At 45.4% G+C, this 24,849-nt stretch overlaps 1 protein-coding gene across 3 annotated transcripts; it reads left to right on the forward strand.

Annotated features, from left to right (window-relative positions):
- Positions 1–614: 614 nt before the first annotated feature.
- On the forward strand, positions 615–24,472 carry AARS1 (alanyl-tRNA synthetase 1). 3 transcript variants are annotated; one of them, XM_045046829.1, is made up of 21 exons: positions 615–946; positions 4,013–4,177; positions 7,840–8,028; positions 8,376–8,521; positions 10,726–10,917; positions 11,460–11,604; positions 11,971–12,116; positions 12,743–12,851; positions 13,011–13,161; positions 14,118–14,242; positions 14,674–14,818; positions 15,598–15,776; positions 16,889–17,002; positions 18,460–18,666; positions 19,193–19,377; positions 21,209–21,317; positions 22,012–22,125; positions 22,725–22,844; positions 22,960–23,046; positions 23,450–23,563; positions 23,952–24,472. In XM_045046829.1, exons 1-21 carry the CDS (start codon positions 938–940, stop codon positions 24,135–24,137), a joined length of 2,937 nt encoding a protein of 978 aa, XP_044902764.1. In that variant the 5' UTR covers positions 615–937; the 3' UTR covers positions 24,138–24,472. The 3 variants fall into 3 exon arrangements, with proteins under 3 accessions (XP_044902764.1, XP_003998291.2, XP_019675592.1); XM_003998242.6 differs by lacking the exon at positions 615–946 and adding an exon at positions 948–1,060; XM_019820033.3 differs by lacking the exon at positions 615–946 and adding an exon at positions 1,131–1,408.
- The last annotated feature ends 377 nt before the right edge of the window (positions 24,473–24,849 follow it).

The following is a 24,849-nucleotide window of genomic DNA, read 5'->3' on the forward strand; positions in this document are numbered from 1 at the left end:
ATCACTGTGAACTGGGAAGTTAATTCAAGTGATTTTTTTTTTTTTTTTTTTTTACTGGCTTTTGAGCTTGACCTTCTTTTTGTATAGAATGCTCTTTTACATATAAAAGTAAAATATTTCTGCAATATCTTTAACCCAGTTAAGACCAGACCAGCAGCACAACTTTATTTATACTCATGTGTTTGGATATATGAGTTGATGGAGGTAATAGTGTAGTGGTTTAAGAGTATGGACTTTAGGGGCACCTGGCTGGCTCAGTGGGTAGAGCCTGACTCTTGATCTCAGGGTAGCTGAGTTCAGGCCCCACACTGGGCATAGAGCTTATTAAAAAAAAGAAGAAAAGAAAAGAGTTAAACACATGTGGGTTTGGATCATAGTTCTGTAAGTTACTCTTCTGAGCAAACTTGGGCAAGGCAGTTACCTCATCTGTAAAGACGGATGCCAGTTGACCTGCCTCATATGTAGTTGAAAAATCAAGTGGAACAATCTGTGTGAAATACAGTGCTTCACATGTAAATATTTACTATTATTTTTCAAAGGCAAATTGAGGACCAGATACCAACTCAATCGTCCCTCTTCAAGTACTGAATCTTTCACACCAAATCCAAGAAGGTCTGACAAAGACAAGTGTAACCATGAGCACAACAAATCAGAATCTTTTAAGTCTGAAAACCATTCTGCGACTAAAATGAACACAACAGAACTGTACAGCAAAAGCTGTGACCTCTACCAAACATGTCGCCCGTTACCCTTATTAACCAAGTCAACTATGAGGGCTTTGCAAACGAAAATGTCGGCCTCCAGAAACCAGTCACGTGACGTACTCCATTCCCTTCTTTCCCCGCCATTGCATCAGCCGATTTAGAGCCGCCTTCCTGGAACCCGACTAATAAGCTGATTCGTGCTCGGGTTGATTGGCATGATGACTGACCAATAAATGTCCCGGGTAGGTAAGCCATGGCGGGGCACTCTCCATGGGCGCGCTCTGATTGGGCAGGGCCGTGCGGGTTGCGAACCGGCGTGGCTCCGGGCGGGTGTAGCTGCTCCTCTGCAGGAACAGGTAACCGCGAGCTCTGGGTGGTGGGCTCTGAGGGAGGAGTTAGGGGCGACGACCTTTGAGGGAAGCAGACGGACCTCGGACAGTTCTGAGGCGCCGCGAGAGCGGCTGGGTCCTGAGGCCTGAGCGCTCAGTTGCCCTAGCGGGTCTCTGGGCCAGGCCTCGCGAGGCCTCTGGAACCGGAGCCTGAGCTGGAGTTGGTGCGGGCAGCCGCCTGGCTACAGCGCAGCGGGAGAAAGGCCTCTTGTAGACCCCTGGAGCGCCGAGGGTGGAGTGGCCTCGGGTGGCCTTGCCGAGGACCAGGACCTTGGGAGGATCACGGTTGCCATTGACTACCCGCCCAAAGCTGAGGTTTTTTATGTCCCCCGGTTTTAATCCCCTAGGGGCGGGCGAGGATTTGGGGGTGGTAGTGAGGGTAGTCTGGATGGTTGGAATGCCTCTTGTGAGCCATTTCCTAATTTCTTAAAATTAGATAAGTAGCTGATCCTGGTTCCGGTTCACCTGGAAGCACTTTCTATGCCCCATCATATTCAGCTATTACTTTGTCGGAGTCTGCATTTCCCGGTGTGCTTTAAGTTCACTAACAGTTTGCTGCTAAAGGATTATACCTAATCCTGAAGTACTTATTTAGCAACCATTGTACTAGATGTTGAGGATATACCCCTTTGGTGGGCAAAAATCAGTCATGATTCTCACAGAGGTGAAACTTCCAGCCTGCTGGGGACATGGACATGAGACAAGCAGTCCAATGCATGTGAAGTTATGAAGGAAGACACCTGGAGCTACCAGAATAAAATAAGGAGAATCTGGTCAAGGAGAAGCCTTTCTTAAATAAGTCTGTGCAATTGATATGTCAAAAATGAGGAAACAAGTAGGAAAATGCAAAGAGGAGTAGGGTAGACATAAAGAGCACATTGAAAGGTCCTGTGGCTGGAGCCTCAACCAAGGGCCAGTGTGATTTAAGGTACTCAAGACCTTTACAGCCCTGTTTGGAAGTGGAATCTGAGGACCATCCTTTTTGCTACCTCTGTATCTCATACAGCCTTCTAGTATATTTATACTGAATAAATAAATTTGTGATGGTGACACAGCTTTTTTTTTTTTTTTTTTTTTTTTTTTTTTTTTTAGTAGTCTCAGCCTCCATAGAGCTTATTGTCAATATATTGGATCCTTACATCATTTTGCAGTTATTTCTGTATGTGACTGTCTCCCTGTTGAGGGCAGAGAGTCATTCTTCTCGATTCCCAGCACAGTGTGCATTTATGTAGGTTGAATGAGTGAGCAAAATGGAAAATTTATGTGTCCTTTGTAATTCAGTTTATTTACCTCAGGTAGCCCATTTAGAGAAGGAGCAATGAACATTCTGAAACTGTGCTGTTGCTCAATCAGAATTGGCACTGTACGTTCATGTTTGCCACCATTACGATTCAGTGAGAGCCGTGATGAGGAGGGACGAGGAAGAATATGGTGTGATAGAGTTTCTAAAAACCCTAGCCTTGACTCTCAGCATGGACATAAAAATCCTTATCTATGGGCGTTTTATTCAGCTCTTTGCCTCTTTCAGCCAGTGTTTCACCATCTTTTTGCCCAAAGGGCTTTTGTTTGAGTAATGAGTTGATTCAGTTGTGAATAAATCAGTTGAAATTGTGTTTATGCATAAATCTGAGTCACAGTCTCTTGTTCACCTTGTATGTCTTTATTTTTTATCATCCGTATACGAAGGAAGAAAGGCCTTTGTACTAAGTGACTTAAAGTAATAGCATCCATATTCCTATAGGGCTTTCCAGTGTACAAATTGCTTCCCAAATATAGGATGGCTTTTGAGTGTCACGATACCTGGGTGGAGTAGGCAGAGTAGATGCTACTTTTTTACAAAAAAGGAAACGAGTTGTGATAAAGTGACTTATTTAAGATTAGAGTTGGGTCTTGAATCCTAGAGAATTAGCTAATGTCAGTGAGATGGTTCCCATTTTTTTCCAGATGCCCAGTGCTGCATGGCCCTACAGCACTATGCCAGTGATTGGTACCCTCCACTAAGGGCTGTCACTTTTCCCTAACCTGCCTCTCAGAAAAATCATAATAGATGTGAAAGAGTTTTGAAATTGTAAAGTTGTTCTATTTCCCAGTTTCTCTTCTGATTCCCTTTCTTTTTCCACTGGCTCTGAGCTCCACTGTCCTCAGTGTGGCTGCACCTTCCTCACTCCCTAGGAATCTAATAGGTGGGAAGGTCGCAATCTACCAGTTGTGCTGGGGGTGCTTAGGCTAGGTGGGGGTAGGTACAGTCCTACTTGCAGGCGGTCCCAGCTGTAGCCAGGCCCATCCCCAGGTCCACTGTGTTGCCACCAGCCTCCCCAAGATGGTCAGGCCAAACCCAGAGACCCTGGCTTTAGGGATAATACGATTTTGCACAATTCTAGGCATGTAGATGAACAGAGCTGGAAGGATCCTTAGAGTTCATCTCATATGGACCCCGTTTTTTGTTGGTGAGGTAAAGTAACTCCCTTAAGGACTTGAAGCTAGGACTGGAACCCAGGTCTCTTGAGCATTCCCCCAACCCCAGTGAGCTGCTCTGCTGGACCATAAACCATGACGTTTTTATTCTGATTTCCTAATTCCTGGCCAAGGCCATGGCAGACGTTTGGTGTAAATGAATACGTGAAGAAAGCACTCATGCTCTACTTGACGTGTTGGTATATTGAACCTTTTGAGGTTGGCACAGAAAGGAAGAACACGTGGGCCTGTTGCCTGCTGCTGCAGCAAATTTTGTTTCGATGATGATTTTAGCCTTGGATGTTACAACATAGAGGTTTTAGGATCAAACAGCTTACCGGTAGGATCAAGCAGCTTACCGGTGTCCTGCTTTGACTTGGCCTGAGAAGCCAGGAATCTTGTGTAATGTCTGCTTATCTCTTAGTTTCATTTCTCCTAATTTTCCTTTATTTTTTCTTTGGTTAGTTCCATAGGGTTAGTTTCAAGATGGATTCAACTCTAACAGCAAGTGAAATACGGCAGCGATTTATAGATTTCTTTAAGAGAAACGAGCACACCTATGTTCACTCATCTGCCACCATCCCATTGGACGATCCCACTTTGCTCTTTGCCAATGCGGGCATGAACCAGGTAAGGGTTTTTTGCTTTTTCGTAACAGTTTATTTATTTACTTTTATTTTTTATTTTTATTTTTATTAACAGTTGTTTATTTTCAAGAGACAGAAAGAGCGCAAGCAAGGGAGGGGCAGAGAGAGGGAGAGACAGAATCTGAAACAAGATGCAGGCTGTGAGCTGTCAGCACAGAGCCTGAAGTGGGGCTTGAACCCATGAACTGCAAGATTATGACCTGAGCCGAAGTTGGATGCTTAACAGACTGAGCTACCCAGGCGCCCCTGTTTTTTATTTATTTTTTAAGTGTTTGTTAAAAAAAAAAAGAGGTTAGAGTGGGAGAGAGCCAAAGCATAAGAGACTCAAAAACTGAAAACAAACTGATGGTTGATGGGGGGTGGGAGGGAGAGGAGGGTGGGTGATGGGTATTGAGGAGGGCACCTTTTGGGATGAGCACTGGGTGTTGTATAGAAACCAATTTGACAATAAATTTCATACATTGAAAAAATAAAAATAAAAAAAATAAAAAAATAAATGTTTGTTTATTTTTGAGAGAGACAGAGAGCCAGAGGGAGAGGGGCAGAGAGAGATAGAAAGAGAGGGAGAGAGAAAATCCCATGCGGGCTCCATGCCGTGAGCATAGAGCCCAGTGTGTGGCTTGAACTCACATACCGTGAGATCATGAGCTTAACCCAAACCAAGAGTTGGACCCTTAATAGACTGAGCCACCCAGGCACCCCTATTTATTTTATATTTTTACAAAGAGAGAGCACATGCATGCAAGGGGAGGGGCAGAGGGAGAGGGAGAGAGAGAATCTTAAACAGGCTCCATGCCTAGCATGGAGCCTAACTCTGGGCTCAATCTCATGACTGTGAGACCATGACCTGAGCCAAAATCAAGACTTGAAGTCTCAACTGACTGAGCCACTGAGACGCCCTCACTTTATTTATATTTTTAAGTAAGCTCAATGCCCAACATGGGACTTGACCTCCTGACCCCGAGATCAAGAGTCACATGCTTTACGGACTGAGCCAGCCAGGCACCCCTAGTCTGTAAAGTCTTGCTTTTATTTTCTGCTAAGGAAAAAGCTGGGTTTTATTAGTTATTGGTTAGGTTAATCTTGCTGAGCTCTGAAGAGACTTTTTAACTCAGCTATTGTCATTCTCCTTCAATCCTCCATTATCCTTTTTTTTTTTTTTTTTTTAATGAGTTCTTCAGGATTCTTTCAAAGCTTTGCATTCATTCCCATTCTGAACCATGCAGCTTTACTGATTTTTTAAAAACTCTTGAAGCTGCTGCCACTGATGCCAGTTTAGATCCACTGCTGAAGAAACTATTAGTAGGGTTTATGTTTGGGGCAATTGAACTATAAAATGTAAAAGATAATTTGAAAGCTTTATTGTGATGTTGAAAACTGTTTACCAGGCTGATTATGGAAGTGGATTCAGGTTAGTGCTCTCAGGGTTTTCCTTTGGTGGTTCTTTTGGAGCCGTGCTTAACGCAGTGTACCCACTGGCCCTTAGAATGTGTCTCACTCTGGGTAAAGGATAAGTTGACATTTTCTTTTCTTTCTGGTCTCTTTCCTGGCATGGAAAATTAGAGGCAATGGGAACATTTTCCATCTTGTATAACGTTAACTATGAAATTATACAGGTTTTCAATTATATGTGTAAATCTTTTGTATACACTTGGGATGGGGGCACTGATTTTACGTGGACTTGCAAGGTGATTGGTTTATTGGAACACTGGAGAGGTTCTTTTCTGCTCAGGCATTCCTAGGCATGGGTTTTGTCTTCTCCCACATGTGCTGACTATACTTGGGAGAAGAACCATGAGAGTTCAGTGTTTCTAAATGTTCTATGAATAACAGTAATTATTCCCCTCTATGTAGCACTTACTATATGCCAGGCACTGATCTATGTCTTTTATGTATATTGACTAATTTGATCCTCACTCTATACTGAAGCACTCACAGCTCAAGTAAATAGCCCAAGCTGACATAGCTGGTATGTGCTGGAGTGTGGATTTGAGCCTAGGTAGTCATTTGCTCAACTTTTGTGCTGTACTGTCTCTTAATCAGAGATATCTTAATGGTTGTTTTGCTTCTTTTTTTTCTTTATAATATTTTGAAACAGTATTTATTATACATCTGCCCTTTTTCAGGTACTAGACTGGGTGCTGGATATACAAAGATAAGTAATAATAGTTATTGTTTTTAAGAAGTTCATGGTCTGGGAGCACCTGGGTGGCTCAGTCTAAGTGTCTGACTTCAGCTCAGGTCACGATCTCACAGATGATGAGTTTAAGCCCTGTGTTGGGCCCTGCGCTGACAGCTCAGAGCCTGGAGCCTGCTTCGGATTCTGTGTCTCCCCCTCTCTCTGCCCTTCCCCCACTCATGCTCTGTCTCTCAAAAATAAATAAACATTAAAAAAAAAAAAAGGAGTTCATGGTCTAGTTCAGAACTGTCTAATGGAATTTTCTGCAATGATAGTAATGTTCTATATTTGGGCTGCCCAATATGGTAGCCACTAGTCATGCATGATTATTTGTTTAGATTTTTAATTAATTAATTTATTTTTAAAAGTAATCTCTACACCCAGCGTGGGACTCGAACTTACAACCCTAATATCAGGAGTTGCATGTTCCTCCGACTGAGCCATCCAGGCGCCCCCATGCATGATTATTGAGTTAGTGTGACCGAAGAACAGATTCTTTTTGTTTTTAAAAATTCTAATTAGTTCCTAATTATTTCATTTTAATTAATTTAAGTTTACAAGTAACAAGTGACTAGTGGTTACCAAATTGGACAGGTCTAGTGGGAAAATAAAACTAAGTCACATAACAATGATACATCAAATTGTAACTTGATAAATATTAAGGGCAAATAATATCTTATGTCTGAACGTCCAGTCATTCATTAAATGTGCTGATTTTACTCCCTTAATAGGTCTCCGTTTTTTTTTCCTTTATCACCTTTACTATTGAGCCAGCACATCACTTTGTACTCTTCTATTTTTCTTCTTTTTTCTTTTTATTCAATGTTATTTTAGAGAGAGAGAAGGAGAGGGGCAGAGGGAGAGAGAGAGAATCTTAAGCAGGCTCCACGCTTAGTGTGCAGCCTGACGCAGGGCTCAGTCCCACCCCATGACCCTGGGATTGTGACCTGAGCTGAAATCAAGAGTCCGATGCTCAACCAACGGAGCCATACAGGCTCGCTGACTTTTTTTTTTTTAAGTAAGCTGTATGCCCAATGTGGGGCTTGAACGGGGAAGATGAAGAGTCACTCACTCTACCAACTAAGCCAGCCCAGCACCCCCAGCACATCACTTTTAGAATAAGTTCTTCCAGAAAGATGTAAGTCCTGACCACCAGAGACTTGTGAGGAAGCACGGGTTTCCCTACATCAGCCTCTGGCTGTTATCACACATCCAGGAGGCCTTTCCCTTGTGCAGGTGGTGTTACTGGCAGTGGTTGGGACCGTTAGAGAACTAGGACAGGGACAAGCTGCTTCAAGATCAGCTGCCTCTATCGCAGCCCTGTCAGGCCACCTGCCTCAGAATTTTCCCTATTCCAGGCTAATTAAATTACAAATTGAACAGTTCATGTGTGGTTTCTTCCTGCCAGCCTGATAGAGCTGCAGCTCCTTAAAGGTTGAAATGTTCCCCTTTTTTTTTTTTTTTAGTTCAAACCCATCTTTCTGAACACTATTGACCCATCTCACCCGATGGCAAAGCTGAGCAGAGCTGCCAATACCCAGAAATGCATCCGGGCTGGGGGCAAACACAATGATCTCGATGATGTGGGCAAGGATGTCTATCATCACACCTTCTTTGAGATGTTGGGCTCCTGGTCTTTTGGAGATTATTTCAAGGTAAGCTCAAAAAGGAGATCAGTTTGGGGTTTTGAGTAAAATGGTCATTTCCGTTGAAGGAAATTGGTTCTAATTTTGCTTGTTTTAAGATATGAAGTATCATTATCCAGGGGATTCAGGAGTGAAGGGCATTTATTAATACTAAGACTTCCTGGAAGCAGTGCCTATCATTTGATTTCAATTTACATTTGGATGTCTCCTATAAATTGATCCAGGATTTGGCTGTGTTTACAGTGAAGGTGTTGTAGTTTTATATTTGTGTTCCTAAGGATCTGGACTTTTCCTACTCATATTAAATGGATTTTGGTTTGGCCACATGACACATACTTCTTTTTGTTATTTTGTAGGAATTGGCGTGTAAGATGGCTCTGGAGCTTCTCACCCAAGAGTTTGGCATTCCAGTTGAAAGACTTTACGTTACTTACTTTGGTGGGGATGAAGCTGCCGGCTTAGAACCAGACCTGGAGTGCAAACAGATCTGGCAAAACTTGGGGTAGGAATGCATCTCACATGTTGAGGGTGTGGAGGAATAAAGTGATTCCTGACTCAGTGCCAGAGACGGGTCTTAGGTCTTGGAGTGCATTGCCTTTTCCAGTTTTGGGCTGTGCAGTTTGAGGGGGAGCGGGGAGTGACTGGGAGCAATTCTCCTTTAGTGCATTCATCGCTTCTTACTAGATTTACTTGATCATTCCAGTGTTCAAAGCCTGTATATATAAGTCTCTCACTGTTTTGCTTTTTATATATTTTTAGAAATTGTGCATATAGTGCATATGTTGTAAAAATTCACACTACAGTACATAGAAATGTGAAAAATAGGAAATAGAAGATCCTTAAGATTAATCAGTGTTAATAGTTTGATGCCCCATGTATATAGTCTTCCAGGCATTTTTTTGTATTTCTGTCACCCTGTGTATATGTGTGTGTTTTTTTCAACACACTGGTTTTCTTCATATGAAACATGTTCTTTCTTATGGAAATGGAATGGACTCAAACAGATCGAGGACAAAGGAAGTTTGTTTGTTTGTTTGTTTTAAGTTTATTTATTGATTTTGAGAGAGAGAGCACAGGAGGGGCAGAGAGAGGGAGGGAGAGAGAAAGAATCCCAAGCAGGCTCTGAACCATCAGCTTGGAGCCTTATGTGAGGCTCTAACTCATAACCTGTGAGATCATGACCTGAGCTGAAGTCAGACACTTAACTGATTGAGCCACCCAGGTGCCTGGGTTGTTTTTTTGTTTTTTTTTTTTTTCCCCTTTAATGTAATATAATTCTAAAGAAAAATCATGGAGCATGAAAGTTGATGCGACAGATGAGCAGTATGTATTCTACGCTTCGAACTTAATAGGACTTATGAAGTGCAGCATCAAGAGGAATCTGAAAACGGGGTGACATACCTCCTGTAGATAGCTGGCATGCCTATGTCTTTGTCTCATTTTTTTATTCTTTTACTTTAAGTCTTAAAAAAGAGGCATAGCTTTTTACCACGCTTAACTAGTGCCACTTCTCTGTTTCATTCATTCTGTCATTTATTAACTAATTACTTTTACTCTACGTATGTTATTCCAACCCAGCTTCCCCTGGTACTTGGTCTGAAATCCCTACTTGGTTAGACACTATGTTCTAAGTGTACTTGGGACATTTTGGGCAGTAATGCATGGGAACCTTACATACTACTCTTGACTTTGGAGTCCTGTTTTGCTTGGCTTGTGTATGTCCAGACTCTGTTTGTCAAGCAAGCACAGTCTTTTTTTTTTTTTAAGGCGGCTTCATGCCCAGTGCAGAGACCAGTGCAGGGCTTGAACTCACGACCCTGAGATCATGACCTGAGCTGAGATCAAGAGTCGGATGCTTAACAAACTGAGCCACCCAGGCACCCCTGCAAGCACAATCTCTTTTGAGTGCACTGTTATCTAGCGGCTCTCAGTGGAGTCCAATATTTTAGAAATATTTTGATCTTATTAAATTCTTTCGGTATCATCTTAGGGTGAAAGACTTGACTACGTTGGGGCCTAGAGAAATGGCTTGAAATAGTCAGCAGGGTTTTTTGTTTTGTTTTCTCAGCAGGGTTTTAATGTGTTTTTTTTTTAATTTTTTAATGTTTATTATTTATTTTTGAGAGAGAGACAGAGCACGGCCAGGGAAGGGGCAGAGAGAGAGAGGGAGACACAGAATCCGAAGCAGACTCCAGGCTCTGAGCTGTCAGCACAGAACCTGATGTGGGTCTAAAACCCACAAACCATGAGATCATGACCTGAGCCGAAGTCGGACGCTTAACTGACTGAGCCACCCAGGCGCCCCGGTGTTTTCATGCTTATAGTAACTGTCATACAGGAAAGTCATTTCAGTTTTTAAAACAAAGGAACATTTGCAAAGAAAAGATTTGCTTAAATTCTGATCGTATTCAGCATGGATGTTTTCATTTTTATGTGTTCCTTTCTATGCTTTATCCATACCTCTGCTTATTTTTATGTAGTTATGATGGCAGCCTATGTGTATTTTGTATTCTATTGTAGTCACTCTTGAGAAGAGTCATGTTCTGCATCTTCGGGCTCAGCCTTAGTAATTGCCAAAGAGTGGGCCTTTTTTTTTTTTTTTTTTTTTTTAATAGAAACGCATAAGGTCTTTTGATGGTGGGTACAAGTCTGGGCAGAATCCTTGTCATTGGTTGTAACTGTGTTTGTCTTCACCACTCTGCACAGGCTGGATGACTCCAAAATCCTGCCTGGCAACATGAAGGATAACTTCTGGGAGATGGGTGACACAGGCCCCTGTGGTCCGTGCAGTGAGATCCACTATGACCGGATTGGTGGTCGGGATGCTGCACACCTCGTCAACCAAGATGACCCCAATGTGCTGGAGATTTGGAACCTTGTGTTCATCCAGTATAACAGGTGGCCTTGGGGTCCTGGACTGTATCTGCTAATAGCACCTTTCCTCAAGCCAAATAGAGGAAGAGGAACTTGGAGCACAAGTCTGTCTTCTCATCCTCGTCTTTGGGGACAGTGGAGTGGAGCTAAAGCAGGCACTAAAGGCATCAGGAGAGCCTGATGACTTTATTTATTTATTTAGATTTTATTTCTCAGGTTTTCCCTCTGATCTCTGAGACAGAGCAGAGATCTAATCTTTTATAAACTAGTTTTATTCCACATAGTACCTGCTTAAGGACTGACTATTCCTGTAATGTCATTTTTGTGGTAATTTGCACTGCTGTGTTAAAGCTCATTTCCTTGAAGCTCACCTTACTCTGTAATAGACCCCTGATTACTTCTTCCCTTTTTCCCTCTACTCCCCTCCTCCCACCACACCAGGCAGAGGAAAGTGGCAAATAGTCCCAGCCTGCAATCTGTGCTCTCTGTAAATGAGTTTTAGCCAGCAGGGAGGGGTGGCACCCCGGAGTGCTTGTTTCAACTTCCTTTTTCTCTGGATCGTGCAGGGAAGCCGATGGCATTTTGAAACCTCTTCCCAAGAAAAGCATTGACACGGGGATGGGCCTGGAGCGACTGGTGTCTGTGCTGCAAAATAAGATGTCCAACTATGACACTGACCTTTTTGTTCCTTACTTTGAGGCCATTCAGAAGGTACTGGTCTTATCGCAAACATTGCAAACTTCCCCGGAGGCTGGACTGTTAGGCTGGACAGTTAGCAGTACTGCCAGAGAGAAAATAATCATGTGCTTTGCCAGCTAAGGGTCCCTGTGACCACCTGCCAACTTAATCATTAATCACCCGAGGCTCTAAGCACCAGGTGGTGTAGTTTGTTGAGTGCAGGGGCCTGGCTGGAGGCTCTTTACTCCTGCTGTCACCTTTCTTGGTGTTGTAAAGTCTGGCAAGAGGGCCAGCCTTTTTCTTAATGCCCACTCAGTTGACTTTCTCAGGACCTTCTGGCGCAAGGCAGTGCCAGAAGCGCTGCTTCCTAATGAGCTGCCTCCTGGTTTTTACCTGTAGGGCACAGGTGCCCGGCCATACACTGGGAAGGTTGGTGCTGATGATGCCGATGGGATCGATATGGCCTATCGGGTCCTGGCTGACCACGCCCGGACCATCACCGTGGCACTGGCGGATGGTGGTCGACCTGACAACACAGGGCGGGGGTGAGTGAATCACACATGTGACAGGGTTAGGACTGCCACTGTGAGTTTGATGACTCCCTGTGAAACTGAAAGCCGTACTTTATTATTGTTTTCTTTGTCATTTCGGTAGTTGGAGGGGGTCCCTTTATGTTTTTTATGGATTAAGAGAGCTCCGGCTCAACATTACAGAGTTGCCACTATGTTAAATCTTTGGTGCTAAGTATAAGATGTGGTCAAGATTGTATTTCAGGCTGTCTGATAGGATATTGGCAGGGTGGGATGGGGTAGGTATTGATTGGCCCTGGACAGCTTTATTATTCACAGGGAGGACTTGGAATTGTGGGCATCAGCCATCTGGGTTGTACTTGCCTCCATTTCTGGGTCAGCAGAATGTGGTAGAAAAACAAACTGGGGTTACCCCAGGTCACCCTTGATGCATATTTGTGGGTATATTCCTTAGTTTTCTGCTGGACTGTGTTAATGACCTTGGCACATAAAAGAAGCAGTCTTAGAATAAAACAAAGTCTCTGGAAAAGAAAGACAAAAAGCTGGTCATGTTGCTTTGGATAGAATTCCAAAAGCTCCATTACAAAATGCTTATTAGCTGTGAAGGTTGTCTAGAGGAGATGGGCTTCTGCCTCTTACAGGTATGTGTTGAGACGAATTCTCCGCCGGGCTGTTCGATATTCCCACGAGAAACTCAACGCCAGCAGGGGTTTCTTTGCCACATTAGTAGATGTTGTTGTCCAGTCCTTGGTAGGTATATCTCCCTGCTTACCTCTTTTCTCCTAATGCACACAGCTTAGAGGGATGGGGTGAGAAATCATATACTGCTAATGAGAGTTGTTGGGGGGGGGGGGTCATAGAATGGTCTCTGTCTTTCTTGCGCCCACATCTCTGTTTCCTCTTTTCCAGGGGGATGCATTTCCTGAGCTAAAGAAGGACCCAGATATGGTGAAGGACATCATTAATGAAGAGGAAGTGCAATTTCTCAAGACTCTTAGCAGAGGGCGTCGTATCTTGGACAGAAAAATTCAGAGCCTGGGAGACTGTAAAACCATTCCTGGTAAGGACCAGTTTGTTCCTTTTTTCATCCAGCCTGGTTCATCTTTCCAGAAGAGGCAAGCCCTTTTTCACAAATGACAGCGGAGTCTGTGTCTCCAAGGGCTGTGGATAGCTTGATAACGCTGCTTTTGGTATAAAATGGTGTGTACGGTAAAATTGTAAAAGTATTATGTTATCGTGGCAAAGTATTTAAAGAACACAGAAGTAAAAAATGAGGATTCTTTTTCCTAAACTCATTTTTCAGAAGTAACGATTCTTAAGAGTTGTATAACTATTCAGAGCTTTTATCTGTTCGCATACAAACGTATGTAGGGGTGTGTGTGTTTTCCAGCAAAAATGGGAATATATGGTATATACTGTTTTGCAACTTGCTTTGTGTTTTACTAGACTGGAAAATTAATTCAAAAAAACTTTTTATTTTTTTCACTTTTTATTTCAGTGTAATGGACAAGGGGAAAGCCTGATGAATTTCCACAAACTGAATACACTTGTGTTCAGATTAAGAAACAGAACTTTTACTAGGAGACCTCTTATGGTTCCTCCAGGTCAATTCTGAAAGATTTGATGGATTTTCTGACAAGTGCACAGAACCAATACTAACTTGCCTTGTCTCCAATTCTTCTGTCACTGCCAGCATCATTTGAGAAGGGCTTGGGATGAAAAGGAAGAGGCTATGTCGTTTTTTTTTTTCTTTTTATTTTTTTTTATGTTTAGTTATTTTAGAGAGAAAGAGCACACGCGTGTGCACTCATCCACAGGGGAGGGGTTAGAGAGAGAGGGAGACAGAGAATCCCAAGCTGGCTCCACGCTGTTAGCACAGAGCATGACTCCGGGCTCAAACTCACAAAGCTCGAGATCATGACCTGAGCCAAAATGAAGAGTTGGACGCTGAATCAACTGAGCTACCCAGGTGCCTCTGTCTGCATCATTCTTACACAATTCTTTTGTGTTGTGCAGGGGACACTGCGTGGCTCCTCTATGACACCTATGGCTTTCCAGTGGATCTCACTGGACTGATTGCTGAAGAGAAGGGCCTGGTGGTAGATATGGATGGATTTGAAGAGGAGAGGAAACTGGCCCAGGTAAAGAACTTGGGGAGTGAGCAGAAAACCCAGCACGAAACAAGGCAGGACTTGGCTGCAAAGCAAACAAGGGTTCCTTCCATTAAAGTCTTTTGAAAGTCTGTTTTTCCCAAGACCACTGCGTGTCAAGTAGGGGCTCTCCAGCCCAGGGGGATATTTGGTAGTGATGTATGAAGACAGTTTTTGGTTTTTGCAACCGAGGGTGGGATGGTACCAGTGTCAGGTGGGTAGAGATCAGGGATGCCGCTCAACATCGTACAGTGGACAGCCCCCCAGAGCAAAGAATTCCCTGGCTCCAAGTGTCGGTAGTGCCGAGATTGAAAAACTCTCTTCTGGAGCTTTATATTGAGCATAGTTTAGCGATTTTTGAGTCCTTCAGAATTCTTTTTTTCCACATTAAGGTAACTTCTGTTTCTTTCTCATACTGGTAGCTGAAATCACAGGGCAAGGGAGCTGGTGCGGAAGATCTCATTATGCTGGACATTTATGCTATTGAAGAGCTCAGGGAGAAGGGTCTGGAAGCAACAGATGATTCCCCGAAGTATAATTATCATTCGGATTCCAGTGGGAGCTATGGTATGTTACTCTGCTTACTGTGGTTACCTTGGGTAGCTTTTGAGAGAGGTCTCCATCCAGATTAGGAACTGAGGATATCTATTGTGGCCTCTCCTGTCATGCTGTGTAGTCCTGCTCTGTGATTTTATACTAGAGTCCCTTGGTGATTAATTTTCTCTTTATTTTGGAATAATTATAGATTCATAGGGAGTTGTGAAAACATTTACAGGGACAGTCCTTATCCCCTGTACCCAGTTTCCCCTAATTATAACACCCTGCAGAAAACCAGGAAATGGCCACTGATACAGCCTTCAGTGGCTGTTGAATTTTGCATCAGGACAGTGGCATTCTAAAGTTAAGAAATCAAAAGAAATAAACAGGTAATACATAGTTCCTCTTTTTTGCTCCAGCAGAGATACCTAAATGTATCCAGGCAAGCCCACAAAATGAATACATTTTTTGTGAATTGACCTTGGGAGTAGGGGACTTATTACTACTCCTAAATACTTACCAGACTTGCTAGGTTTCTGCTCAGTAGCTCAGAGTTAGAGTGACCAGAACTACCAAAGTTTTACCTGGGAACTCCTCAGTCCCAGTTACCTATTCCCTGTGACAGTGGGTCACCCTACTGAGTGTTACATTCCCTGGTGTGAAGCCCTTTTGTGGAGTCTAATGGGCTTGCATGTAAAATAAAATTAGACACTTAGGACTTAAGGAGAGCTTAAGAAATAGAATCGAGCAAAAGCCAGCCAAGAGCATGTGAATGAAGTCATTGACCCTGTTTTCCCCTTTCTGTGCAGCATTTGAGAGTGCAGTGGCTACAGTGATGGCTCTGCGCAGGGATAAGATGTTCGTGGAAGAAGTGTCCACGGGCCAGGAGTGTGGAGTGGTGCTGGACAAGACCTGTTTCTATGCTGAGCAAGGAGGGCAGATCTATGATGAAGGCTACCTGGTGAAGGTTGAGGACAGCAGCGAAGATGTGAGCAAGCAGTTCTTCCTTGTCAGCCAGGAAGGGGAATCCAACAGAGGTCTGGGCCTGGACGCAGTGTTGCTTTTCTGGCTCCTCATAATCCTGGCATTGCGGAGCAGACATGACCAGTCTTTGAGTTGCAGTCCGTTGTCAGTGTCTCTGAAGCTGAGGCAGCTGCCTCTCGTACCACTGACCTCATTGCCATTAGGTCCCCTCTTAGCAGGATCCCTGCAATTAGGCAGCTTCGTTGATATTGGGTCCTCCCAGCTTTCCTCGTGAATAAGAAGAGGGCAGACATCTTGCAGAAACCTTGGCATCTAGCTCTGCCAGTGCAGACTCTGTGATCTTGGACGAGTTTCCTAGTCTCATGGGCTTGAAGTTCCTTATGATGGCTTTAAATTCTCTAAGATGCTCCTAAAGGGAACGTCTATGTATCTGTGAATATATATGCATATATATGCACATATATAAAGTGGTCTGTATATTTAATGGTAAGTATAGGTATTGTTAAACCTTAAAAACAAAACCATTATTTTACCAGGAAAAGTGAGTTTATTGGGGAATAGCAGAGAATGGCAACTTGGGACATGCAAGCTGTGGCAAAACCATAGGCAAGTCCAACAAACAAAGAGGAACTGATATTTTATAGACAAGAAGGAGGAAGAAGTTGGAAGCGGTTGTTTAAAGGAAAGTCCATGAGAGAAAATCACAAATTTGGCGTGTTGATGGTTTCTCACTGGCAGAGTTGCAGGGGAGTTGATTTCTTGCAGGAGATGCAGTGTGCATCTTTGCTTGTTAGGGCCTGTAATTGATGGTTCTTTCCTGTTGAGGATGCCCAGTTGGGTCTGTAATTGACAGTTCTTTCTGAAATTGATTACTGCTCCTGATCCTAGCTCCCTGGCTCCACTTTAATGAGGTTTCTCCTTATTAGTTTTTGGTGTATAATAATAGCGCATGTGTATATGTACAATAAGTACAACGGTATGAATGGTGCAACGTGTATAATGGTATATACACACTAGTAAGGAGGGTCTTAGAGAATGTGTGTATAGCATGTACTATATATAAAAATATATAAGATTTGGATTTATTTACTTACTGGTCTCCTGGACTGCTTTTAGAAAACAGAGTTTACAGTGAAGAATGCTCAGGTGCGAGGAGGGTATGTGCTGCACATCGGGACCATCTACGGCAGCCTGAGAGTGGGGGACCAGGTCCGGCTGTTTATTGATGAGGTGAGTTGTGTTATGCTAGTTGGCACTAGACCTGATTAGTAATCCTGTTCCTTTTTTTTTTTTTTTTTTTTAATTTAAATTTCAGCTTTATTGAGGTACAGTTGGCATACAAAATTCTAAGATATTAAAGTGTACATCACTTTAATGGTGATTTAATGGTGATTTGATACACATTATGAAAAGTATTCATCTCCTTTTGGTTTAAATTGGTCTATCATTATTGTTACTCCTAAGTGAAATTGTAAGTAGATTATTATAAATCGGGTACAGGAGTAGATTTTATGACGGGTGCAGCAGCAAGTTATTAAATGTGTATGTTCCCAAGTCAGGTGACAGTGATTTTTATTTTATTTGTTTCTTCTTTTAGAGACAGAGAGGGAGAGCAGTGTGAGCAGGGGAGATGGGCAGACGGGAGAGAGAGAATCTTAAGCGGCCTCCATGCTCAGTGTAGAGCCCATTGTGGAGCTTGATCCCATGACCTGAGGATCGTGATCTGAGCTGAAATCAAGAGTCAGAGGCTCAGTTGAATCACCCAGGCACCCCTGATTTTATTTATTTTAATTTTATATATTTATTTTAAGTAACCTCTATACCCAGCGTGGGGCTCGAACGTCCAACTCTGAGATCAAAAGTCGAATGCTCTTCTGACTGAGCCAGCCAGGCACCCCAGATGACAGTGATATTAGTTGAGACTTACAGACTTGTTTCATGGATTGCCTTTCTCCAGATTAACCTCAAATACTTCTTCAGGATCCTGAAATTCTGTATTAATTAGGAAATAGGTTTTGTTTGTGTGACAGAGCTCCAAAATAACAGTAGATTAAAACAAGATAGAAATGTGTTTCTCACCTCAGAGTCCAAGCTGATATAGAGGCTCCGCCCCACAAAATCATGGAGCCCAGCTATTCCTTGCTTGTTTGTCTATCATCATTCCTGGGATGTTGCTCTTGATTTCATAGTCCAAGAAGGTAGCCATCAGATCCATTTCTAGGCTAGGAGTTGGCAAACTTTTTGTGTAAGGTTCCAGATAGTAAGTAATTTGGGTTTTGTGAGCCATATGGTCTCAATCACAACTATATACTTACGATATTGTAGCATAAAAGCACCATAGACAATACGTAACCACATGGGAGTGGCTGTGTTCCAGTAAACCTATTTGTAAAAATGAACAACAGGCTGGATTTGGCCCACAGGCCGTAATTTACCAACTCTTGTTCTAGACAGTGGGAAAGAGCAAGGGGAGGGCATGTTCCTTCCCTTTAAGGGTGTGCATCATACCTGCTTACAACTCACTGACCGGAATTTATTCATATGGCCACAATTAACTGCAAGGGAGGCTGGGAAATGTAGCTCTTATTCTGGGCAGCCATGTGTCCACCTAAAAATTCGAGTAGTCGGGAAGGAGAGAGCAGGTATGACTAGCACACCTCTCCACCAGCTGCCTCTGCCCTTCACAGCCCCGACGGAGGCCCATCATGAGCAACCACACAGCTACTCACATCCTGAACTTCGCCCTGCGCTCTGTGCTCGGGGAAGCTGACCAGAGAGGCTCCCTGGTTGCTCCTGACCGCCTTCGGTTTGACTTCACTGCCAAAGGAGCCATGTCCACCCAGCAGATCAAGGAGGCTGAAGAGATTGCTAACGGGATGATTGAGGCAGCCAAGGTAGGTGTGTGTAAGCTCTTGGGTCGTGAGCCTTGCTTCTTCCCTCACTTTCCTTCCGTGGAACCTTCTCAGCAGTACAGATGCCCTTCCTCTATTGTACATACCCTGCCAAGCATGCACATTTGTTTGAAGCAGTGATTGTCAGCCACACTGGGTGTAGGGGCAGTAATGGTATCCTGCAGAGCAGCCTTAGGGCCCCTGGGGAGGGGGCAGAGGGAGGTTTTTGCTCCACCCCCTCCTTGGGACAATCAGAGCTCTTCTGGTTTTGTCTCCTTCATATGTAGTGCATCCATGTAAGATTTGGTTCACAGTTGAGCAAAATAATTGGAAATTCCCATTTTGATCCCCTTGACTTTACATGTAGTGCCTTGTGTCAGCAGGCTCAGGGCACGTGATGGGTAGAGCCAGGATTAGACTCCCAGAATCTTGCCTGCAAGACCACAAGGCCACACTTTCCCTGCCACTGCCTGCTGCACCTCCAGAGAAGATCTTTTCCCAGCTTTTTTCTGTCCTCTTTCCATGGCAGCCTGTCTACACCCAGGATTGTCCCCTGGCAGCAGCTAAAGCCATCCAGGGCCTGCGGGCTGTGTTTGATGAAACCTATCCTGACCCTGTGCGAGTCGTCTCCATTGGGGTCCCAGTGTCCGAGCTGTTGGATGACCCCTCTGGTCCTGCTGGCTCACTCACTTCTGTTGAGTTCTGTGGGGGAACGTGAGTATATCAGGGGGAGCAATGGATGGACTCACTTTTGGTTAATTTGATGCTACCCTTGGAGGATGTAGGTAATAGGCTAGACCCACTCTTATTTTTCTAAGGTTGGCATGAAGTTCTCAGAGATGTACTTGCCAAACAGCACTCCCAAGAACCTTAGTATCTTGTGCCCCTGTCAAACCCCTTGGTGTCTGATGTTGACATTTGCTGGGTTTGTGATGAAATATTCTTCCTAGGCTGGGGAAAAGCATTATCTTAACACTTATAGTTGCTTGGTCTTGTGTCCTGGGCTGATCCTGACAATGCGGCCTATGAATTCAGGATTCAGGAAGGCCATGGAGTGGTCACTACGTTCCTCAGCTGGTCCTAGCTCTTCTCCACCGCTGGGCCTTCACTTAGCTTCCTTGGCCAGCTTGAGCAGCATCTGGGGGTCAACCCCATTGTGTCAGGGGCCCTGAGTCAGGCTCTGCAGCATACCCAGCTCAGGTTGGCTTGGGAGAGACACCTGTTTGTTCCAACTTGCAGTCCTCTATAGCCCTTGGGGTCTGTAGCCCTTGGGAAACACCTGCTTGCACGGGAATCTTGTCGAGAAGAACATTCTTAAGGTCATGATGGAGCCCATCCCGGGCCTCCTGCTAGCCTCAGGCAGGTAGGGAACAGGTGAGCATATGGAGGAAGGGGTAGGGATTTGGGGCACCACATTCTTGGCCCTCCTCTGTCCAGCTGAATTAGGCTTTCAGATGAGTCCCACTCTGCTTTAATGCCTCCTTAGACATTCTTTGGAGCACAGAAAACTGCATGCAAAGCCTTTATACCACTCTCTCAGAATGACTGAAAGTTCATGAGCTCAGAGTTTGAAGTTCTCTGAGCAATTGGGGAATAAAACCTATTTACGGCGGGGTGGGGGGGGGGGGTGGCACCTGGGTGGCTCAGTCGGTTAAGCGTCCGGCTTCGGCTCAGGTCATGATATCACGGTTTGTGAGTTCAAGCCCTGCATAGGGCTCTGTGCTGACAGCTCAGAGCCTGGAGTTGCTTCAGATTCTGTGTCTCCCTCTCTCTCTGTCCCTCCCTGCCTCGCGTTCTCTCTCTTTCAAAAATAAATAAACATTAAAAAAAAATTAAAACTCCCAAACCTTTTTACAGGGTTGTGGTGAGATTTTAAAGGTAATCCTCCAATATTCTCAGCTAGTGGCAGGAATGGAAGAATATAGTTTATGTTCCAAAGAGGACCAAAAATAATGAATGTAGAGCCTGCCAGAGTAGCATTGTGTTGGGTGTTAGGGATTACAAAGCACTTTTGTTTGATTTCCTTTGGTTTTCATTGTAGTCCTCTGAGGGAGAATTATCCCCCGTTTTACTTAATGTATTTAAAAAAAATGTTTATTTATTTTTGAGAGAGAAAGAGCACAAGCAGGGGAAGAGCAGAGAGAGAGGAAGACAGGACTTGAAGTGGGCTCTGTGCGGACAGCAGAGAGCCCAGTGTGGGGCTTGAACTCACGAACTGTGAGATCATGACCTGAGCTGAAGTTGGGACATTTAACCGACTGAGCCACCCAGGAGCCCCAGATTATCCCCATTTTATACATGAGAAAACTGAAGCTCAGAAAGGTGGTGTTTTGCTCAGTGTCAGAGTGCTCTTAGCCCCAGACTTTCCTGGGCTTCCTGTCTGAGCCATACTCTGAAGTCAACTTGAAGGGCCTCTTCCCACTGTCCCCTTGAGGGAGGTTCCCTGGGACCTCAAAGACCTCAGGTCCTCACCAAGGGCAGATGTGGTAAGGACCGGGGTGCATGGGCTTTCTTGTCACCACGGACTTTATGTTCTGCCATTCAGGCACCTGCAGAATTCGAGTCACGCGGGAGCTTTTGTGATTGTGAGTGAAGAAGCTATTGCCAAGGGCATCCGGAGGATTGTTGCCGTCACAGGTGCGGAAGCCCAGAAGGTGAGCATATCAGGCTGGTTCGTGGCTTATACGAACAAGATAGGAAGAGCCCAGTCTGTGAATTAGGTAGCTGGTTTTGTAGCTGCTGCATTCAGAATTGGAAGTACAATGCTACCCCCCAAATGTCCTCTGGTTACTCCTATCTGGCAGAAGAAAGCCACCACCACACGAGACTTCCTAGCTATGTTGTGTTTGATCTTTAAAAATATATGTAAATTCTGCTATTTGCTCCATAGCATATCTGTGTCTAGAAGGGTAAACCATGATTTTGCTGTGGCTTCCAGTGCCCCCAGCCACTTCCTGCCATCTCCCTAAGGGTACGTGCCTAGTTTGAGATGCACTGTGTACGGGGATAGTGGCCCTGGGGGTGGGGCTGTAGCTGGTGCCTGATGTGTGCTGAAGCTTGAGGATTGATCATTTCATTGGGGTGAGAAGACCTCCTAACTCAGGAGTTCTTGTTTATCTCCTGAGCCTGAGTTAGTGCAGCCTTTCTGCTGGTCAGACCGGTGAGGAGGGTGCTCTTTTCTGGGGTACAAGGCTGCCAACACATGCTCCTTGGAGGACAAGAAACTTCTGGTGTCCTGGGGATGTGATGTTCCATAGCCTGCCATCAGTTGCCACAGTTGTTTCCAGACAAGAGTGAAGCTGAAAGTTACCTGACTGGGAGTTTACAACTCTGATTGTCTCTGTGCAGGCCCTCAGGAAGGCGGAGAGCTTGAAGAAATCTCTCTCTGTCATGGAGGCCAAAGTGAAGGCCCAGACTGCGCCAAATAAGGATGTGCAGAGGGAGATCGCTGACCTTGGTGAGGTAGGTGTGGCCTCCCTCCTCAGGCCCTGCTCAGTGCCAAGTGCTAGGCCAGATAAATCACACACTGCCTGAAGAACTCTCAGATCCTGGTTCCAGTGGCCCTTTGAACTGACTGCTGTTATCTGGCAGCCTTACAAAGGGGACTCCATGGATCCTAGTCTGTGGACCCCTGGCATCTGCTTGCTGCCCCCATTGCCAATGGCAGAGCCCATTCCAAGCATGAGTGGGCAGCAGTGTTGAGGGAGTTGGGGGAGTGGGTACCCACTATTTCCAGGTCTCCTCATGTCTGTTAATAGGTGGGGGCTTCCTGTGAGCCCATTATAGGCTGTATTCACTGCTTGGTAGGGACCAGCGCTTATAGGGGGTCCCAGCCCTCCTTATCTGCCTCTTTCTCTCTTGCCCTACTTGTTACATCTGCCGTAGTTGCTCATAAAGTGACTGGTCTTAAGGCCAGTGGATACCTTTTTGTTTTTTGTTTTCACTCTCCTCCTGGATAGTAGTCAGGGAAGACTTTGGTGTTGAAAGACAGAAGGGTGAGATGGACTTGGGCCTCCATCCTAGTGGTCCAGGTCCCAGGGGTGTTCTGGTTCTCGTTCCAGGCCCTGGCCACCGTAGTCATCCCCCAGTGGCAGAAGGACGAATTCCGGGAGAATCTCAAATCCCTGAAGAAGATCATGGATGACCTGGACCGGGCTAGCAAAGCCGATGTCCAGAAGCGAGTGAGTCCCACAGTGCTGGTGGCTGAAGGGAGCCAGGAGGATTCACCCAGCAAAGACTGTGCAGACCGCTGTCTGGTCCTTTGACCTCAGGCCTCTCTTCTGGACTTCCTTGCAGGTGTTGGAGAAGACAAAGCAGCTCATAGACAGCAACCCCAACCAACCCCTTGTCATCTTGGAGATGGAGAACGGCGCCTCAGCCAAGGCAACGCAGGGGCTGGGACTGCACGTGTTGCCCTGTGCCTGTCCACTACTTATCTCTTCTTGGGGCCTCAGCTCTCTGGTGGCTGGAGTCTGAGCTTTGTGGCTCTGAGTGGAGTGGTTGCCTGACAGCCTGCTCTCTGGGATTGAGGTTAGGCTGAGCCATGGAGAGACCTGGTGGCTGTGGAGCTACAGCTCCTGAGATGGAAGGCAAACCTCAGAGCCAGAGATGTGGGCAGGGCCTTGTTCTTGGGGCCTTCTCCGTGAGTCTCCCGGGACTAGCACCTGCTCTTAGAGGGGGTAGCAGTCGGGGGTGCTCTGAAAACTGACCTCCACAGGCTCGCTGCCCTGTGGAGAGCGTGGCTCCCCTTCCCGAGGCCACGGCCTGACAGCAGGTTTCCCCACAGGCCCTGAATGAAGCCTTGAAGCTCTTCAAGACACATTCCCCTCAGACATCTGCCATGCTCTTCACCGTGGATAATGAAGCTGGCAAGATCACGTGCTTGTGTCAAGTCCCCCAGGTCAGCACACCCTGTAGTCCTGTGCTGTTTGTCATGGTATTGGTAGCTTTTCGGAGGAAGCTTGCTTCTTAGAGTTGTTTGCCAAGACCCTTGTGTGTGGCTGCAACCAGTTAGAAAAGGCCATTCTCCTGGCCACCTGTTTGTCACCTCCTCCAGCAACGCTACCCTCAGGCCTTGTCCTAGGGGCTGTGTGTAACTGTGCTGATACCCGGCTTTGCGCTCTGCGTGCCTCACCCTGGCTGCGGGCTGGTCTCCATCGGTAGCAGCACCCAGGCAGGTGGGAGTGGGTGTCTGTGGCTCCCCCATCCTTTTTATTTTTGTCCCTTCTCCATGTCTCCCTCAGTCTCATCCTCTGTCCTGACTCCCACTTTTCCTTTTTGTCTTCCAGAATGCAGCCAACAGGGGCCTGAAAGCCAGCGAGTGGGTACAGCAGGTGTCAGGCCTGATGGATGGCAAAGGTGGTGGCAAAGATGTGTCTGCTCAGGCCACAGGCAAGAATGTGGGCTGCCTGCAGGAGGCATTGCAACTGGCCACTTCCTTTGCCCAGCTCCGCCTGGGAGATGTGAAGAACTGAGTGGTAGGGGCAGCTTCCACTGGGAAGCATCCTTCCCTCACCCGATGCATCCGTCCAGCCAGCTCTCCATCTGCCACGAGGACATGTGAATCTTCCCTCCTAACCCAGCACTAACTGGAACTCACCTGGGAGCTGGCCCGTGACTCAGTGCCCACGTTATGTTTCTCCCCTGAGCCCTACACACCAGCGGCATCTGTGTAAAACCACTACCCCAGGATTGCTATTTATCATTGTCATGCTCGTGTCTGTAGATAGAGTTCTTTGTAGGCCTGAGGTTGTGGGTCTACAGGGAGGAATCATTTTTGCTGCAGAGAATAAAAGGACCATGTGCAATACTTGATGATGCCATGTGATCTCTTAACCCCCATGTTCCCCTGTGTAACAGCCTGTGGCTCCTTGGGTATCTATCGAATAAATGCTGTGTCTCCACCTGGCTTCTGGTTGTGGTCCTCACCAAGTCCAGCTCCAGACCCCTGAAATTTGGGAATGGCCCGAATTTGGGATTACCTGAAGACACTTGTGGAGGTGGCCCATAGAACATGGGGCTGGAGGGTGAGATGGAGAAAGGCATTAGTCATTCAGTAGAATGTGGACCATGGGTTTACTGGAAGCAGTTCATAGGAGAAGCTCTCCATTTCCTAGGCCTGTGTCCCTCCCTTTTGATGTTGAGTCGTTGGGTGTGAGACCAGAGGTGTTCTCCAGTACAGGAGGT

This window comes from Felis catus, chromosome E2 (assembly GCF_018350175.1).
Source record: "Felis catus isolate Fca126 chromosome E2, F.catus_Fca126_mat1.0, whole genome shotgun sequence".
NCBI lineage: Eukaryota > Metazoa > Chordata > Mammalia > Carnivora > Felidae > Felis > Felis catus.

Bases quoted from the DNA above. Each gene is read 5' to 3' on its own strand.
- AARS1 (XM_045046829.1), top strand. The intron at 18,667-19,192 runs GTAGGTGTGTGT...TTTCCATGGCAG, and splicing joins GGATGATTGAGGCAGCCAAG to CCTGTCTACACCCAGGATTG. The intron at 23,564-23,951 runs GTCAGCACACCC...TTTGTCTTCCAG, and splicing joins GCTTGTGTCAAGTCCCCCAG to AATGCAGCCAACAGGGGCCT.